Raw genomic sequence first — 21,272 nt, forward strand, 5'->3', positions numbered from 1 at the left:
AAGAGCAGCTTAGTGTAGTTAATCCACCAATAGGCATGTAAAGTGAAATCCTGGATGAAGCCCACACGAGAAACACAGGGAGAACATACAAAACTCTACACAGAGAGTGACCTCAACTCAGGATCAACCCGGTAAGCAGAAAGCAGTGAGGTGGCAATTATACATACTGTGATACCGAGCCAACCGATGATGCCATATTAATTGATTTTAATGCTGAAGTTTGCCCTTGGAATGGGCAGTTTTTTCTTCTCATGTCTGTCAATCCTAACATTCTGTTTAGCACCTCATTTAATCTCTGCCTTAGTTTCTTTTAAAAAATAAGTTTTTATATTGTTGGAAGTGATGCACATTCATAAATCGAGCCTCTGGGCGAGAACTCGTTCCATTGTTGCTTAGTCATTTGGTATATCTGTGCTCCATTCCATTATGTTTCAGGAACATCGAGTTGAAAAGTCCTTAATGCTCACTAAACTTCATTTAGCTTTCATAAACTTGAAAGGCTTTGAATTCTGTGATTTCCAGATGTGGCAGAAGTACAGAATTTCTTTATAGTGCAAACAGTGCAAAAAAAAAAGCCCAAAATGCTTCAAATGTTTTACTCAAGCACTTTTAACTTTTAGATATAGTTAAAAAGTACAAGCGTTGAATGCATTTAATTGAAAAGTACAAGTAAAAATACAAACATAAAGAAATTACACAGATTTTTGGTCTCTGGCTGCATTTCAACAAGGGATGTGGACAAACCTGCAAAAACTAGCTGAGATTCAAGTCTAGAGTCAAGAAACTTTTATTGTCACTTCAAGCATATACAGCCGGTACAGTACAAAGTGAAATAAAACAATGTTTCTTCATGACCACAGCGCTACAGGAAACAACATAGAACTAGGTAGACTACCCAGACTTACACAGTACTACATACATTTTATGTGTAGAAACGTGCAAACAGCACAAGACAGTAGAGTACAATAACTGACAGTGCAGCACAGTCCATGTGGATAGGTACAAGTGTTTGTAGCAGCAGTCTAAAAGGAAATGTCCAAAAAAAAAATGCAACCAGCTAAACCACAATTTCATCAATATTAGCAGCAAGACCTCTGACAATACAGCAATCTGCTCATTTTATGTTAACAGTGCCCATATCTAGCATAGCTGTGATGTTAGACTAGATAAATCCAGAATGCAGCTAACGACAGGCAGATATTTGTGCTTAGAATTATTTGTATTTAAGTGTACAGTCAGCCAATAATACGTATCATGTTGAAATAGATTTATAAATACTGTACATATGTTCAGTTTACCTTGTCACATGTATTACAGTTTAGAATTTTTTGTTATGAATTTTCATCAGCTGCTTGAAGCGCTCTTGCTTCAAAAAAAAAAGTCATCTTATCATTTCCAAAAATAGTACAGATGGACCAGAGGAACTTATTTTGAAATGTAATGAGGAAAGTGTCGAGATTTCTCATGGGGAAAGATTCAGAGTCAATATTCTCCACACTATTTCCACAGAACTACCACCGTACATCTAAATAGCTATATATTTTCAAATACCCTTAGCTTCATCAGTTTATTTTTCTACTGCATCTTTACAGTGCACTAGCTTATCTCTGCTCACTTCCTACCTTCATGCTGTTGTGTCTGACCTCCCAGAATGCCCAATTTCTTCCTTAATGTCCAGAGACTATTCCCATAAGTTAAGATCATCTGTGTATCTTTTCTGACATTTCTTTTAAAAAAGTAATGGTGCTGTAGCTACTACTCTATAATCATATTACCTGCCTCTTTATATTATTCTGTATATATGTACTGACTGAGTATAGGCCACGTCATGAGTTGCCTGAAGGTGTGCACATATTCATGCTTTAATTCTCCGTTTTCTTGGACATTCCATGAGGAAAAAAGGTCACAGTGAATATAACAAGTGAACAAAGGACAGGACCTCCATTTGCGTTTATACAGCTGCTTGGTAGGATATTGGCAGATATTTATAAAATGATGCATGGTGATCAATTTAATTTGTAAAAGACCCCAGATTAATAAAGTCCAGACAGGACCTGCAGAATCACCCCAAATAAAACTGTTTCATTTTTTTTTAAAAATCTATATATAAAGGGGTATCAATTAAATGTAAAAGCTGAGTTGGCTAAACTGAAGACCATTCAGCTCCTCTGAGCAGCTAACTTTCTAAAGTCCTTTGAGACAGATTTATGGAAAGGCGTAAATAATTGGATGGATTTTTACGAAGGTTTTAAGGGAATGGATATTTTAAATCCCTCATTAAAAAAGTGTGAGGGATATGCAGCCATCCTCATCCTGGATTAATCATTTGTTCCTTAGTGGATCAAGGTGAATACTTACTAGAAACACGACTATAAAGCCTTGAGTATGTTTTAAAGGAAGTGCAGAGCTGATTATAGATTAAACTAAAAGTACAAAGACAACACTAAAAGTGCACACGTAAAATTCCATGCATTAAATAAAAACCTATAGACATTTTGTTTAATGCGACCTAAACAGTAACTGGTGTCAAAAAAGTGAGATACCTATGGAGTGGCTTAGTGGCTAGGGCTTCGAGCTACTACATATTCCAGGTAGAGTTTGACTGTTACGGAGTTGTAAAGCAGTGCTTCTGTATCTGGGTCCAAATCAAAATGAAAAACGATCCTCACATACAGTAAAGCAGAAAGGCTTTCTTTTCTTTTCTTTGTTTTTTTTTTTTTTGGAATTAATATTAACCCATAATGCCTCTGAAAACACAGTGAGGGAAAATGAGCTAGAAATGTCAGCATGGTGGGTGAACAACTGTCTGCCTCAAAAACCTCAGCTACATCACTCATACCTTGGATTTAACGGCTTTAATCCAAACCTCAGTGCCTCCAAAACAACTAGACAGTGATATCAGTCTTCATGTGGTCTGTGAATGAAAAGTGCAGGAATAAAATGATATAAAACTGTAATGACCAAAATATATACACATTTAAATAATCCGTACACTCGATAAGAAATGTCGGAATCGGACGTCTATATAGAGATGTGCACAGGGACTGCGTTTTATTTTTTATTTCATCTTGTGCAGTTATTTCTTCTTGCATTATTTTCTAATGAACTTTTTTCTTCAATTTCACAAAATATAATAAAGCTAATTGAAAATAGTAAATGAATGAATGCAGGTCTGTTTGTCCTGTGAGCTTCATATCTGATTGCCTGCTCATACTCGCATGAAATTAAAAACCTCCTGCTTGAGAAGAGTCCAAGGGGATTCTTCTCCCAATGCTTTGGAAAATCGTGGCAAGCTTTGTGAACAATCTAATAGTGTGTACTTCTCCTATTTGTACCAGTGTTTGTATACATTTGTAAATACACTTGTTCAATTGGAATTTTGAAATTAGATTTGATTGCATTTCATCATTATTTGCTGTCACTATAAGTCATTTTGAATAAAAACATCATTCAAATGAATAAATGTTTCTACTGTCAGGAGGTGATGGCAGCTGTACAGTAAACATTTAGTTACAAATTACAGAGCTAAACTAAAACCTGTAGCTCATCTGCAAGAAAAATGAAGTGACCTTTGCATTTCAAACCATATAAAAACAGCAGCGACTTGGGAACAAAAAACCTCTCATGGAGTGTCCCATTTAGAACATTGACCTAAATCGAGTGAACGGTTTGAGGAATTAAACATCATTCATTATCTACATTACCCCTGAGGCTTTAAGAGTAGCAAGAACTATGATTAGAAATGTCACTCAAGTAATGACTCCAAGTGATTTGGTTTTTCTTAAGCATCATCAGAGCAATTCTCAGTGTATATAGTGAGACTATTAGATCTCTACACTTGACAAAAACCGTACCAATTTAGATTTTTATTGCACTGCAGACCATTTTAGTCACAGCCTGTAGCACATCTGAAAGATTCCTTGCGAAGCAAAGCATAACAACATTAAAGTCTCAAAGAGGAAGACATCAGATATGGTAAAAAAATTACAATGTTGAAAACAATGGGGTTTAAAGGCTTTCGGTTTCAGGAGAAAAAAAACTGTCAGAAATAAGTATAAGGGTGCAGTTGCTGGGCTCTTATAGTCTCTCATAATAATAGTAATAGTAATTATTATTACTATTACTATTATTATTACTATTATTATTATTATTATTATTATTATTATACAAAGCACAGAAAAATCTCTTGGTTCCTGTCAGAAGCAGGTTTTTAAAAAAAAAATCTGGATATTTTTCAGCCTGTAAGCAATTATCAGGCTTGGTTCTTTCTGGCTTTTACAGTTCACATGAGATTAGGTGTTAAAAAGGAAATGGTAGAGGTTAAGAGTCTTGTGTGTTGTGGTAGGTCTGTATAACATGCCTTGAATAAGCATTTATCCCTTGAACATTTTCACATAGGAACATGAGTTATAGGCCATGACTTTACACATATTATCCACTTAATATTGATAAGTCAAGTAACTCAGAATGGTGGCTGTGCAGAAGGAGCCCATAAACTCTACAGCCCACAACAATGAGATCTGTGAGAGGCATAATTTTAAAAATAAAGTTCAAAAATAAATGCCAGGAGTTCAACAAAATGTATGCTAGTTACTCCGCAAATATAGAAAAAGATTTTCTGATTTAAGGAGACCAAAAAAAAGGCTATCCTTCAAAATGAAACACCAGGCCCACAGTAAAGCATGGTGGTGGTAGCATCTGTTATCTGTTATAAACTCATAAGATAAGAATAAAATACAGGTCAATCCTAGGTGGAAACTGGTTCCAGTCTGCAAGACTTGAGAATGGGGTGGAGGTCAGCTTCCAAGACAACTACAACAATGTGTATGCCAAAGCTGTACTGGATTGGGTCAAAACCATGAAGGTGAACATGTTAGACTGGCTCAGACAAATCTGCTACGCATCAGAGCTTCTCTCTAGAGTATTAAACCTAAGTCTGTCTTGGAAATCCATATTTGTTCAGCCAGCGCCAACATTACACCTTACATACTGTGAAAAAAGATATCGCAAAGTGACTGAACTGAAACATGTGAAACTCTAACACTTTCACTGAACTGGAAGAAGTAACCTTTACAACTATAACATCCAATAAAGTAAAAGTAACCACATAAAGCATGTTTTCTGAAAAGTCTTTACTCCTCTGCAGACAAAAGAAATGTTTAGGAAATACAATTAACGGAGGTCCAAAGATATGCATCCATAGGTGTTGCTGTCTTAACAATAAAACAAAACATGACATTTTTTGTTGAAGGCAGTATCTGTTCTTCCATTTCATTACATGCTTAGATCTCTTCATGTTCTCACATTAAACATCGTATACTCAATATCTTAGTCATCTGGGGATCGATCGAGATTAGTACACAACTACACATCTTTAATAAAAATACTAATTAAAAAAGAATGAAAATTGTCAGAGGTCATACACAGAGACTTTTAGATTTCCCCAGGCTTCTGTATCACTCTGAGTGGTTTCAAATCTTCAAACTGTAACAGTAAACTGAATAATGAACAAGGACACTCTTCACAATTCTGTACAAACTTCATGTTTAAAATGATTTAAAAACAAATTTGGTTCTTTTACTTCAGCTAATAGACACTAGAAATGAACCCCGTTTTTTTTCCCCCCACCTGAAAAAACATGAATGTCATCGATGTCGAATATTCTATTATTCCACAGCAAAGTGATCATCCTTTTAGTTTAAACTTTTAGATGCATTATATGGACTACTTTAAAAGTTGAGTATTTAAAGCACACAAAAGTTATATTAACAGCCATCAGGCTAGAATAAAGTGTTCTTATTTAGTCTTTTACAAATGAAATTACAAAAACAAAAATGAAATGTAAAAATCTTTAAGCAGCAAATCAGGCAAATGTTCTATAAGAAATGTGAAATTCTTTTCTGTTTAAAAGCACTTGCGCTGAAGCAAAGTCCTTTGGTAGCAGAATATCTCTCTCTATATATATTACACAATTTGTGCCTTAAAATGGGTTAAATACAATCCTGAGTTCAATCGATTCATTCAAGTTGGACGGACTGTATGAAAGACTCCGTACAAACTTCTACAAATGCTAAAGAACATTGAGACAGTTTTTCATAAGAGTAGCTAGTACTCGACTCATGGGGAAACTGTGGATAGAATATAGGAACTATTGGCAAAATGCAGTGACTATATGCATGTAGGTCTGAATCTGTATGAACCAAAGCAAAGTATAAAAAATATCATGGCACATGACTAAAAACAACTGTTAGGAAAAAGAAAGAAAAAGAAAGAAAAAATCATCAGGTGTTTTCCATACTCCAAGCCCTTTTTGATTACTTTTTTTTTGGCTGGGAAATAGGTTATGATGTTTTGATGCTGATTGGCTTGATAAAAAGTTTTATTTGTATAAGGCAATGTTGTATGAAAATAATTGATACGATTAGTAACGAATGAATAGATGGATAATCTAATCTGATCATCGCTAACAAAAGCTACAGTCTGCTGATCAGATCAGGATCAATTCCCTCAGTCCTTGTTGGATTAGTAATTTGTTCGTTCCTGAATATTTCAAAAGCAACAAACATTTACTTGCTCAGGTATCGAGAATCCTTACATTATTTACTTAAAACACATACTTACTTATTTAGATTTCAATTTGCACATACAAACTGTCTATATTATGTGTGTGTTATTGTCAATGTTATTCTGTTACACTGTGGAGCTTCTGTACTAAGACAAATTCCTCGTATGTGAAAACATACCTGGCAATAAAGATCATTCTGATTCTGAGAAACTGGTACCAGTATCTGGTATTTGCAATCTAATGTCACATCAGGGGGTCAATGTAATTTACTATCATCTACCACACTGTTGACCTCAGCATGGTTTCCACCATGCTCCATTTCCACATTAATCTCAGTGATAACCTAGACTGCATTTGACACACGTCAAGTTAAAAAAAAATTCTAGCACATATACAAGTCTTTTTTTCACCAATGTATCACAAGTAACCTGCTTTTATGCATGCGTATTAAAGATAGACCAATCCTAATCAGAATTCTTAGTGAACGTTGACAAATTTTTTTATAATCTGAAACATCCAATGCATCAATTATTTTTTTTTATACTGGGGCATTTAAAAAAAAAAAAAAAAAAAAAAAAACGCCATTTCCTGACAGGCAGTGTCGGTTTACTGAGAGTACAGTGGGTGTTTAGAAGTTCTTATATCGTCCTGGGGGGCAGCTGCATTTTGTATGTTCCAGCCAGAGCTTTGGCAGCGCTATAGATCATCTGCCTGCGGGACATGCCGGTGAAGGCCAGGTGCCAGTCTGTGCGGCTAATGTTGGGAAAGTTCCTCTCTAGCACCTCGCCTACGGTCACGAGCAGCCCAGACCAGCGCAGACTGTAATCTGGAGGGGTGAGAGACTGAGCCTGCAGGGGAACAGTGAACAGAGTGATGAGAGAACTTTACCACCATAGAGCTAGTCGCTAGAAATTGAGCACAGAAGGGCTGAAAACAGGCAAAAAAAAAAAAAAAGTCTAATATCTAATCTTATATCTTTTATACTTGGGGAATACATTATTTATTCATATAGTGAACCAACTGAACGACCCATAAGTAAGAAAGGAGAAAATATACAATAGACAAATAGACAATAGACAAATATACATAGACAAAAATTTCTGTGGGCTTAAACATGTTACTAAGTCTATTAGTAAGTCTATTTTCTATATTCTGACATTTCTCTACAGTTAATCCTTTTTATCATGTTACTGGTGAATATTATTGAATCTTCAGTCTTTCTGTCAGGAGAATTTCTGTAACATCCTTAAGAATAAGACAGTAATGTATAATGCGGAGACTCTGTAATGTCATTTCTATGTAATATCTCCTTTACATGCATCTCCAAGTATAACCACAGATTTCTAGTACAAGTTTGATTATTCCAAAATGTGTAATGATGAAACACCAGGACCAGGATGGACATTCTGACAGTTATTATATGACAACAAACTGATTGGGATAGCATTCAGTTTGTTAACATGATTTATTTTTTTTTAACATCTTTATGTGCCTGTCTGCTCATACACCCTTTTTTTTTTTTAGGAACAGCAGTATATGTTTATATACACACACACAAACTATGTAGCATGCAGTCAGAGCTCCGTTAGTCTAGTATTAAGATTTACTAGCACTCCTCTGAAGGAGATTTGAAAGCTTGACATGACTGAGCATTTTTTAATAGCTGTACCAGTTGACAGTGTGACAGGTGGATTTTCTACCAGGATGCATAACAAAGTTACACAGCACTTCAAATGAATGACACCGTTCCAATTACTAAGGCTTGGCTGTGGCTGTCAAGAACACAGCTGTGGGAACATCACAAGCCTGCTATATTTACATCTAGGTGTTTATAGTGCATCAGAGAGCTGTGAGGCAGAGGGTGTTGTTGTCAAAGGATGCTGGTTGCATAAATAATGCTGCGTACCTGTTGTACATGTTCCAGAGCTACAGGGGTTGTCTGTGTGAAAGTTTCGATGCGGATGCCATTGCCAGGATCATCCAGAATCAGACAGCCAATGTCAAACCACCTAGAGAAGAGAAGAACAATTAAAATAAAATGGGCAAAAGCAAGCAGGAAGTAATACCAAAGGAGAAAGATGATGAATCACCTGAGACACAGACTATAACCATAACACAGAACGATGTGATGTGGTAGCCTAGTGATTAAGGTGTTGGACAGATTGGAAGGTCGTGAGATTGAATCCCAATGCCACTAAACTACCACTGCTGGGCTCCTGATAGAGCCCTTAACCCTCAATTGCTGAGCTGTATAAATTATATAAATAAGTATGAATAAGGCCTTTGCCAGATGCCGTAAATGTAAACACAGAAGACAAAGGTGATGGTTTGTTGTCATCCTTTAATTTAAAATAATTTGGGAGAAGCCCCTGAATGTGGTATTTGCCATTACACTACAGCAATACCTGGACCCTGAGAAACATTAACGGTGTTCTCAGCTTTCCGCAAATCAGTCTTGTCTAAATGTTCATGATCAATCTATGTAGATGACAAAAAGAGGCCAGCTCAGGGCATCTCATCCTGGCCTTACTTACAGCGTTTCCTTTTTAATGCCACCCACAGATTTAATCTGGACATTAGCATTCTCTATACGCATGAGAACGACAGCAGCTACTCTCAATACAACTTTTTCACCGCGCTCACCAGCTGAGCATGCCATCACATTCTTGGACAGGATACAAAAGGTGTCATTTAAACCGAGGCTTTGAGACAAGTGATTTTTTTTTAAATAATTAAAGAATTGACTCCTCTGAATTTATAAATGTCTTTGTAAGCAGCATCAGTGATAAATTCGCTTTCGGCAAGGATGACAGCTAATTTGGCTTATAAATTGTCACCTTGAGAGGCCGCTTCACGCAGGGTAACTGGACGAAATTACAGTGCATGCTACAATAACAACAGGAGGTCCAAAGTCAAACTAAAGGACAGATGTAGAGAAAAAAGAAAGAAGTAGACCCTGGACATGCAGTGGTGTGAAAAGGATGGGTTGTTTTCTGCTCACTTGTCTGGGAAGAGCTCTGCTATAAAGTTCTCCACAGAGACCACAGGCTGTTTCTCGTGGATTACTGCGGTACGGCGTAGACTGTCAATGCGCTCCTGAGCCCCCTGCAAAGGTGAAGTAACACACATTTATAAGACTACAGAAAATATTTTACCCATTTTATCATTTTTACCAGTTATAAGGACACATCAAGAAATGCCACATCTATGTTAACATGGGTGAACAGATGCAAAACTAGCCGCAAGGGCAAGAATGCTCCAGTGTGTTTGCCCAGTCCCATGTTACAGTGTATCAATACAGATTAAGACCACCAGCAAAGCTTCTAATGTAGCTTTCTGATGTAGCCTCTTGCTAAAATGTCTGCAAATTCCTATGTGATATTGTCAAGTCTGACTAACACATTTATTCTCTCCTGATATGTTCAAGTTTTGTTGATGTAGTTGAAATTGCGATGTCGTTAGAGAGCGATGAGAGCTTTGCACTGGATCGATTTCGTCACTTGCATGTTCCTGACTCTGAGAAGATCACCTGCTCTCCGTGAATGCATATTAATCTTCCTGGTGAAAACCATTTGACCATATTACTTAAAACTGCATTTTGACTCGTGTGTCATGCAGCAGGCTTCGGGATTCAGACGTTCATGTTAAAGGTGACGCGAGAGCAAAGGAAACAAGGAATGCAATACTTTGATGTAATTAAGGAAAGCCAGGATGAATAAGTGCAATGTTAAATTCAGTACAATATTGAGGAACATCAGCTTGCTAGTAATGATAGGGGCAGAATACAGAAAGATTTTACGATCATTCATCATGTGTAGATGATCATTCACAGGCTTAATTTAAATTACATTTCAAAACCTGCATTGTGTTGAAGGTCTCTGACCAAAACCTTGAGGAATTTTCATGGTTCTAATACAGGAGAAGACAAGCCTGACCAGAAAGGAGGTAAAGTCCCTTAAGATTAGAACAGAGCAACGACAAATACGAGAGCGTCTCACCTTGACTCCTGCTGCGTATCCCAGTGGCTGAGGCGCAATGTTTGATTGGCTTGCTTCCCCAGTCACCATGGCCATGCCGAACACTTCCTGGAAGGCATCCCGCACTGCTCCTACCTTCACCTCCTTATCAGAGGTCACCACAATGTCCAGATCACCTCCTGATTCTGTCACATGCAGTAAAGTTCAACGGATTTTGTGTTACCAAGCAAAAAATGTGGATTCTAAAAAAAATGAGTTGTACTTACTAATGTATGGAGCCATTCCTGGGTCTAATGTGGTGATCATGGACTCCACAGAGTGCTTGGTTTTGTCCAGGACCGTCTTCACCATAGGATTACCTGCCACACCCTGAAAACAATCATATATGTGAGAGGGCAAAATTCCCATTTGGAAGATAAAAACGGGATCTTAAATCTTTTTTTCCAGTGTGGTCCAGCAGCAGGATCCTGTTGCAGCCTGGGTTCAATTCCCAGACAGGAAACACAGTCAGCCACTGAGGGTTTAACTCTCAGTGCTGCTCCCCTACCCAGATAAACTGGGATAAAAGCCACACTTCCCTTCAAAGGGAAGTGGACTGTTCAGCAATCTTGTGGTTTAAAAGAAAAGAAAAAAGCTATCAAGCAGGTGAAGGTCTCTCAAATCCAGATGACAAAGAAAATGGTTCATCTTATAGTGTTGATAGAATTTAATAATGAATTCTCAATTTTAGTGACAGGAGGGTTTGTATTGTGGCCGATTACCTTGATGAAACCCCATATTCCACCTCCAGAGGTGCTGTTCTGTATAGCTATAGGATCATCATGATCCTCTGGGAAAGTAATCGGTGAGACAACCCCTAAACCCCCAGACATCACTGGCTGTTGCATCATTGGGTTTGTGACCACACCTAAAGACAAAAAACAACACTGATAAACTTTAATGAAGAAATACAGAAGGCTCTTAAATCACTTTTGACATTGGTAAATATTTTATATATTTTTCTGACAGCTATTCTACTGAGGTGTTCCAAGCTGCCCTTACACAACATAGAAGATAGTGTGAATGTCAGAAAGCAGGGGCAGTTGGCACATTAATGCGACTCAAATGTGATGTTTACACTTAGCTGAAATACGTAAGCTTCATTTCACTTAGAACCTCATTTCCAACCGACTTGGAAAACATAAAATGAATAGCTCCTGATCCTCTGATTTAACTACAAATGCTAAACCTCTGTGTTGGTTTTCAGTTACCTGCATGTAGACAGAAATTCTATTACAGGATATTTAAGTTTATACCATATTCTATTACAAGTGTGTAAGGTCACTAGTTCACTCAGTAGTAACATACAAACCTGGCATGGGTGGCCCACTGGAGAAGCTGGGCATCAGTGGAGTCTGTGGAGTACGGCCGGCGTGTCCGCGCGTAATGTCATATGCTGCATGAGGGCTGAAACCGGTAGTGGGTGGACCCACTGGCGGAGCAGACATCACCGGACATGAAGGAGGTGGAGCAGTATGGACATGTGGACCGCTGTAAGCCACAGTCCCAGCCAGGGGAGGGGCAAAACCTTGAGAGGCTGTAGACAGCGGCTTCATGGGGCTGAGGGAAAATGGAGGAGCAGGGGAAGACTGATTGGGTGGCAGGGTGGAGGTCATGGCTGTAGGGGGTGCTGGTGTGGAGAAGCCCTCAGGGGCAAAGCTAGAGATGCCTGTGGTGCCAGGAAGGCTCACTGGATTAGAAAGACCTAAAAAGAGAAAAAGTGTTTAATTGCAATAATACAAATATCTGCATTGGTGGAAGAACACAACAGATAATCTCTTGCAGTCGATTTCTATTATCAAGCAAAATACACAAGGATGTGTGATCATTATGAAAACAAACCAAATGTTTGCTTAAAATGGCACATATATTTATTCACAAGAGTGGTTTGTCAGCCCCACATACCCTGCAAACCATAAATGTTTACCAAAGTTCTGGGCCATGTTGGGTAGGAAAACAAGGGTGCAAATACAGGCATCAGTCCTAGTGCTTTCAGCTCACTGCATGTGGCCACAAGTAGCTTTGAAAGTAAATTGGGAATATAGTGGGAATTTCCTAATCATCGAGTGTTTACCAAAAACCATCACCATCACCAACCTCATCTATCCAAATTCTATTAAACAAATGAGCAATAAAAACATAGAAACAGGAACATTGCTCAATCACTGGCTTGCACTCAATCTCATAGCAGTTCAAGTGCTAAAAAAAAATCAGTTAAACTAATCCCAAAGGTTCAGATACAGCTGACCTGCAGGATGGAGCTGTTAAACGTTTAACATTAATAGTCAATTTTAACACATTTAATCAGTATTGCCTAATATAAGATTAATTTTAAAATCTACCTCCTGAAAGGATGTCTAGATACCATATGGTCAATTGTGGGAGTGTCCATGTAAATGAGCAGAGATCGACAAGTGTTTTTATACCCTTTGTGTATAAATAAGTGAGGTAGGGAGCTGACTGATATTAGACTGAACCCATTGCTGCAGCATGGCCTTGTTTTATTTACTTTCTGTTTCTTTCTGCTTTTATCCGCTTTTCTCGGTTCTTTAATCAAAAAGCTGATATGAAAATAGCATAAAACAGATGAAAGCAAAGGACAAAAATCCAGATTTGTGATCAGAGTCATTTTAATATGCATGATGAGCATGTAAATAATAATAGCAATAATAATAATAATAATAATAATAATAATAATAATTACCTGCCTCTGACAAGAACCAAGAGATCTTTCTGTGCTTTATATTATTATTATTATTATTATTATTATTATTATTATTATTATTATTATAGATAACCACTGAAAAATGACATTAGGTAGCCATTTTGTCATAGAATCCTCTAAAGTCTGGTGAAATGATTCCAAGCCTCACTGATGGGCATTACGGGCACTGAGATGACTGAGCGAGTGCATCACAAAGCTTTGACACCAGCTGAAAATATTTTGCCCAAAGCTACAAATATAACCACTTATAGCTACTATAAAGGTCTCTTCAAAGTTAGTTAACTAATTAATTTCCTTGAGGAGCCTCCAGACAAACACTGCAGCTCTTCTGCTTACATTAGTGTGATATGCTGCTCTCCAGGACTCCTGCAGCAGCTGGACATCCATTAATCACTCACAGATAACAGCACTCTACAGGAATTCATTACCTTTTACTTTTATAGTAGCTAATGATTATATCCAAAGCAAAGCGAGGTACAATGTAGTCCAGACATTGAATATAGTTCACTAAAAACATTTTAAATCCAAACGATCTTGTATTATTACAGTACATTTTGACAAGTTTATAAAATAAATACTGAGAATATGAGAGTGAAGAAGCTCTTGAAATCCTGAATCGTGCCTATTTGACAAATGCAAGATTATTATTAACAGCTTATTAATGGTTTGGTAGCTGGTTAGGGCCTAAATAAAAATGGCAAGAGAACATGGAGGATTTCCAAAATAATGTATATTCAGATTCTGACATTTTTATATCTGGCTGCACACTCACAAGGCTTCTTTAGTCCTGATGCACAAGTCATTTCTAACACCCCTGTAAAAAAGCGGAGTTAAACTATATGGTCAAATGTTTGTGGACGCTTTACCTTTATACCTATATGTGTTTTTTCCCCTAAAATGTTGGACACGAGTGTGTAGAATGCCTTTGTATTCTGTAGCAATGCAATTTTTTTTCACTGGATCGAAGCTGATCACACCTGTTCAAGCATGACAATGCACAAAGTGTAGTCCATGAAGACATGGCTTCCCAAGACTGTTATGGAAAAACTCAGGTGGCCTACACAGAGCCCTGACTTCAACCCCATCCTTATGCAAGATCAGCAACACCTTTGGGATGAACTGGAACATTACAGCACCCAATAATACTCACTGAAGCTCTTGTGGCTGAATACAAACATTCTAGTAGCAGCTAGCACCGAACATGATCATGTACATTTCTGCATAATACTCCTCTTGTAAACTAACCTGGTTAAATAGGTGACTATATATAAAGGGAAACATTTCGTTTAGTTAAGTCACCGAAAAAACATTTACCTTAAACTTTTTATCCTAAAGCATAGCTTTCATCTAAAATACAGCATTAGTCATAATGGGTGAATTGGCAGTGAGAAATCTTACAAAGCTGATAAGCTCTTAGCTACTTATTTAGCTTCAAAAGCAAGTGTCTGTTGCAGAAATCACTCCATCGCTTCCAGACTGACTGTATAAAAAGACAATTCATAAAAATAAATCAATATATCAACATCTCAAACGGTTCCACAGGCACTAAGTTTCCTGAGGGAGCAGACTTAAGAGCGAGCAGAAAAAAAAAACTGCTGTGAAATGTTGGAAAGCTGAAGACTAATGAGGAATTACATGTTCAGTAAAGGAGATAATGTGTTAATAAATGAAGCTCTTATTAAATACAGACTTGTGTCAAAAACCAGTAAACAATCATCTAGATCATTAGGCATTTCATTATTAATAGGCATTAATGAAAAGACTTCTGTATACAGAATAAGCTTCGAAAAAATACTGCCATTATGGAACATTGGGAAGAATTGCTGCCGAGTCCTGTTTACTCTCAGGCTTTCTATTTATTTATGATTTTGGGTGTAACAATACACACAGGTCCTGATACTGGCTTCAGGATTCAGTTCAATTAGATTCTCTGAAAAATCTGGACAAAATGTTCAAGAAGAAAAATTAAGCTTTGTTTTTATTTGTGAATCATCAACAAGGAAAAACAATGTGTATTTTTGTCTCTATAAAACTAAATACTTAAATGCTGAAAATCCTTTCAAAAAATGCAGCACACAGATGTTCAATTCTATAAACAAAATGTACAACAGTTTCACCATATTGTAAAAATAAATAACTACATTTAAAAACCTGCCCCATGGAAAATGATCACAAAGTGAACTGTAATGATCTCCTGAAGCGTCATATTAACTGCCTGTGGAAATAAACCTCCAAAGTCGGCTAAAATGCAAAGAGTGGTGGCCTCCTCCGCCGGAAGTGCAGATGACAAAAGAGCTCTTTTACTGTTACTGTATAGCTGTGTATCCATGTAAACAAAAGGTACGTCAATCATTGTGATCTTGCACCACTGGTCACTTCACGCATGCTACTCTCTACAAAAGAATGTGATCACATGGCCAGCATGTTCTCTATATATTTTTACTTAATGGGTTGTGTGGATTGTGACCTCTGGTGTTTAAACAGTGTAACTACATTTGACGCATAATTAATAGAGCGCTGATTTCGCATTTTTGCATCACGATGTATAATTGTAGCTCTGCAATTATTATAACTGTACCTTGTATTACAAAAATATATGAGGAAATTATGCTATGAGATATCTGGGTTGCCAGATCTGCACAAACAAAGAAAACCAATTGACAAGCAGTACTAAAATGTGGTTTTCCCTGAATCTTTCAGGTCTTGTGTTATTACACATTACAAACTAGCTAGCAAAACGAGTAAAAGAAGTACTGGGAAGTTAAAAAGTAGACAAGTGTATAATTTGAAAAGAAAAAAAACCTTACACACAACTGTGTTGTAACACACCTGCTGTTTGGTAACGAATGATAATGGGAATTTATAACACTCTATAATCAGCCACTGTTCAGTTCTCCACCCTTTGTTGGTGTCCCATCTCCTTAACGAGAAGTGCATTTAGCTTAAACTGTAGCTTGAAGCTTGTAAGCCACTTTTGTTCAGAACACACAATGTTGTTTTTTTCCATGCAGAATGTGTCTTATTTGTGCTTCAAATGGAGTACAGATAGCTGATTAAATCAACCCTAATGGACGTCCCTGTCTAGAGTAATAACTTCTTGAGCAGCAGAACCACAAAACATCCCTGATTAAATATGAATGCTCTATCTTTATGACTTAAATATGAAAAGAAACAAAGGACAGAGGTTTTTTTTTAAAAGATCAGCTTAAAGTATTAAAGTTATTTCATGTGATAAAAGCTTTGCTCAGGTCTTACCCATGGTGAGAGGTGGTGGACTGATGGCAACAGCGGTGCTAAAGGGAGGTGGAGGAGTGCTGGGCGGTGTGGTCTCTATTCCGCTCTCTTCCATCATCTTTCCTTAATCTTGCCTGAGGGAGGAGAAATCACAATGAATTCAAAGGCTTCAGTACACCATCACAATGGATCATACAAGCAGACTAGAGTAAAGTATTTTGCTTCTGTCAACAACTAGGGATCAGTTCTTCTATACAGGCTTTTTTTGTATTATTTACAGAACAATAGAAGTTCATTTCAAACAGGCCGTTATTTAAAGTAAAGTTTGTTTGCTTGCCATGCCGGCTACGATGACATGGAAAAAAAATTTAAACAAAAAAAAAAACAACATAAAATGTATATATATTTTTTTAATCTAAATATTGCATCACTTAAATTAAAAACTTTTCATATGAATCAACTAGAAAAAAGTCCATTAAAATAAAGTATGCCTTAAAGCTTTTGGACTTTAGGGATAAAGGAGGATAACAACAAAAGCAACAGGATTGCTACATGTAATGCATACATGTACAGACATTCCTATTAATGTGGCCACGTACCCTATCCTTCATTAATCGCACTAAATCTGTGTGAGAAACTTGGCTGTAAGCGTACGGGTACCGAGAGTCAATCATTACATTATTTTATACCCAGTTTCAGATTTTGTTTGTTCAGGCACTACTTAGTTTTCTCCACAGAAGGGAGAGAGGTGATGTAAATACAGACTGAGCATCCCATCGCCAGTGTTTGTGTTGCAGTTGCTTGTGTACATTCGCATCACATCTCTGGTCAGAAAGCAGCTACAGTGCACAACCACTGAAGAATGGAGCAATGCAGTATGAAAACAATACCATGGAGGTGTCTCCTGCAGTGATGTGTTAAATAATATTTGCCAACTGTTCTGCATTGTTAATCCGTATTTATTGACTACCTATTTTAAAATGTATTCCGCTGCCCATTAAACCACTTGGAATAAAACACAGTTTAATTGAATTATGCTGTGCACTTTCAATTTTCGAAACCCTGACCAAGTGATAAACATAATTCAAATCGATATCAATCACTTGTTCAGTGTAATACATGGTGACAGTCTGCGCAATTTCTAAGCCAGCTCAAACCTTTTTTAGGCACTTCACTGATTAGTGAGAGTCTCAGGCTCATACTTTAAGGACAATCTGTAAAAACCATACACATACTTTTTTATATTCTTATACCGGACAGTTGCATGAAGCATTTCACTGCATATCGTATCCTGTATGTATGTGACAAATAAAATTTGTTTTGATTTTGATATGGTACTCGATTTTTATGTTGATGTAGATACAGCTATTGTTCTAGAGAGGCTTTATTTTAGATGAACAAAGAGAGAGATGACTCGCATATGTGAGCCATTTTTTAAATACATAGATGGACAATATCTTTACTGTCACAGTGCGTTTTAATCCCAATGCTTCCATGGACGCTTTCATGAAAGGTGAAGACAGTCACTTATATCTAAACTTCACTAAATCCCAATCAGGGGAACGTTTATTTCAGTAATCTTAGGAGTAATCTGAATAAGTTGTTTGTTTAGGAGTTGAATTAAACACTAGGTTTAATGAATTTAATTTCATACAGATCAAATTGTTTGTAAAAAAGTTTAATTATAATGTAAATATTTATTTAAAAGTTCAGTTGGCATGTTACATATGATAGCAAACAAAGGGTCAGGTGACTGTTTAAAGATAAATTTAAAGTTCATGTTTCATGTGTGGTCCAAAATGTCTCCAGTTTCCCACTCGGTTAATTCGACATTAGTTAACATGGATTTGCTGTTAAACACAAATTAATTTGGGGGGAGGGGGGGGGGGTTGTCAAATGAATCGTCATGTATCATCTATATCTCTATCTGTCTATCCCAAAATGTATCGTTCTATCTACTAACCTCTTCAAAGTCAAGTCAAGTCAAGAAGCTTTTTATTGTCATTTCAACCATATATAGCTGTTGCAGTACACAGTGAAATGAGACAACGTTTCTCCAGGATCAAGGTGCTACATAAAACAAAGAGAGGGCTAAGGACATGTAAGTAGTCTTAGCCACATAAAGTGCAACTGTGCAACCTGGTGCAAACAGTGCAGGACAAGACAAGCAAGACAGTGCAGGACAAAAGACAGTGCAGGACAAAAAACAGTGCAGACATTAAGTTACAAGACAATACAAAAAGTACAAAAAATGCAATACACAAAAGACAATAAACAGTAACAGAAACAGCGCCGACCGACCGGTGTAAATACTGAATGTTCAAACAGTATTTTGTGCAGTAAAAGAATGAAGAATGAACAGCAGCAGGTTCTTAGCAGCAGGTCCTTTGGATTATATATGGAGTTGTGCAAAAAACAGCAGATGACTGAGATATTGTCCAATATGTGCAAAAACAGCAGAAAAGTGTGCAAAACAGTAATAGTAGTAATAATAATCTTAGTAATAGACCCCAGAATAACTGAGCCAATGTACAGTACGTGACAAGACACACAGTATGACAATAATAATGTTAATCTTATGTATTTATAACATCCATCAGACCCAAAATATATAAGTCAACAACCACACACTCCACTTTCTGTTCTTTTAAACACCACCTAAGAGTATTTTAAATCGAGGGACAACACTGTAGAAAGTATTAGTTATTTAAGCTCCTAGTTTACCTTCCTCTTGTGGACTTTTTAGTGAGTAACATTTCAGTAACAAACAATACAGGATGTAAGGACGTAATTCTCTAGAAGGGCAAACACACTCACACACACAGACAAACACTCACACACACACAGACAGACATGCACACACACACAGACAGACACACACAGACAGACAGACACACACACAGACAGACACACACACACACACAGACACACACACACACACACACACAGACACACACACACACACAGACAGACTGACGCACACACACAGACAGACACACACAGACAGACACACACAGACAGACACACACACACAGACAGACACACACGCACACACACACAGACAGACACACACGCACAGACAGACACACACGCACACACTCACAGACAGACAGACACACACACGCACACACTCACAGACAGACAGACACACACACGCACACACTCACAGACAGACAGACACACACACGCACACACAGACAGACAGACACACACACACTCACAGACAGACAGACATTCACACACACACACACAGACAGACACTCACACACACAGACAGATTTTTTTGCCCTCCCATTGACAGATAAAACAGCACCAGCTTCGAAATTGAACGTTATCTTTTGTTGTTACTTCAGGAACAGAAAGTCATGTCGGTGACTGAGTTGCTGTTTGTTTAAGATGCAATACGACTGTTGCCACGTATTCAAAGATTTACAGGCTATAAAAAGCAAAATACGATGTGAAGCTCAAATAAAGACAACCCCATCGTAACGAGGTATTTAGTGCTTTAAAATTCTCTGCACTTAGCTAGTGCACTACTTATAAATATTCTACATGAACTCAAAAAAAGAAACAGTAAGACTTGGGCTTAATCTCAAACACCTCCATGTTCACTAGATTGAGGCGTCGCTTACAGCGCGAGATAACGCCTTAGTGCCCTACTTAGTGCACTTTATATCTACTAGAGAGCCGTTTGGAACACAGCCATAGCACAGCGAACAGCTAATTACGCTCTGACGTGCAAATTTCATCTGAGAAGTAAGTAACGTGGCATTTTAGTTTAGAGACAAGCAAGAAAGTTTATTTGTCGTTATGCACGGTTATCCTGTTTAGCAAGCCATCTAGCTAACTAACGAAGATGGTGCTGCTACTTAGCCTGGGAGCTAAGTTTACGTTACTTAGAGACGCTAGCTAGCCAGCTAGCAAGAGTACAACCTGGACAAACAAAAAAAAAAACCGCTGTGACGATTTTTAAAAATAGACAATGACACGCTCTTACCTGACACTTTAGTCTTCTTAGGCAATTCGTCCGTGTAAATTTGTAATTGCATCCAATCAACTCCACAACGGTAGTCAAACTCGATTAGCCCTGTCGAAAATGGCCGCGTTTGAATGACGTCAGGAATTGCCACGTCTGAAGTAGAAGTGGGCGGGGTCTCACGGGCCGGCGCGTTATGTGATTGGATTTCGGAATTTTATATTCATTTATTCATTCATATGGAAAATAAAAACAAACAGTCACCATTCACAAACCATATGAACAGACAAATCAATCACCAAATCATAACTAATCACCGCCAATAATAAACGTGCCTCATACACACTACAGAGCCAAACACACTCCATTCATGGTAATGAAAAGCTTAGATGTTAATAGTATGAAAATAGTTTAATAATTAAGTAAATAATTAAATAAAAAAGCAATGCCATTGTCTACATCAAAGAAAGAAAGAAAGAAAGAAAGAAAGAAAGAAAGAAAGAAAGAAAGAAAAAAGAACATACGGACCACAGACCTTAATCAAAAAGCCAAGACGGTCTCACAAAATTAGTGTTTATTACAAGATTGAAGTGTTTTATCTATATAGGTTTCATTATTCTATTGTAGATGTAGATATGTAGAAAAATCTTATAAAAGTCAAAAATGGCTTTTAAATGGCTTCCAACAGCATAAAAAAGATACCATACCACTGCTGAAGTCTGTGCTTGAACAACAAGCAACAGTGCTTTGTGTCGT

General features: G+C 37.3%; 1 protein-coding gene across 1 annotated transcript; it reads right to left on the minus strand.

Moving 5' to 3' along the window:
• Positions 1–5,115: 5,115 nt before the first annotated feature.
• Positions 5,116–20,689, minus strand: prrc1 (proline-rich coiled-coil 1). The gene is made up of 9 exons (XM_027173639.2): positions 20,538–20,689; positions 16,562–16,674; positions 11,894–12,286; positions 11,304–11,449; positions 10,809–10,911; positions 10,564–10,727; positions 9,567–9,670; positions 8,472–8,574; positions 5,116–7,413 (listed from the first exon to the last, which is right to left on the minus strand). Exons 2-9 carry the CDS (start codon positions 16,656–16,658, stop codon positions 7,204–7,206), a joined length of 1,320 nt encoding a protein of 439 aa, XP_027029440.1. The 5' UTR covers positions 16,659–16,674; positions 20,538–20,689; the 3' UTR covers positions 5,116–7,203.
• Between the last annotated feature and the right edge of the window lie 583 nt (positions 20,690–21,272).

Source organism: Tachysurus fulvidraco, chromosome 20, assembly GCF_022655615.1.
Source record: "Tachysurus fulvidraco isolate hzauxx_2018 chromosome 20, HZAU_PFXX_2.0, whole genome shotgun sequence".
In the NCBI taxonomy this organism is placed as follows: domain Eukaryota; kingdom Metazoa; phylum Chordata; class Actinopteri; order Siluriformes; family Bagridae; genus Tachysurus; species Tachysurus fulvidraco.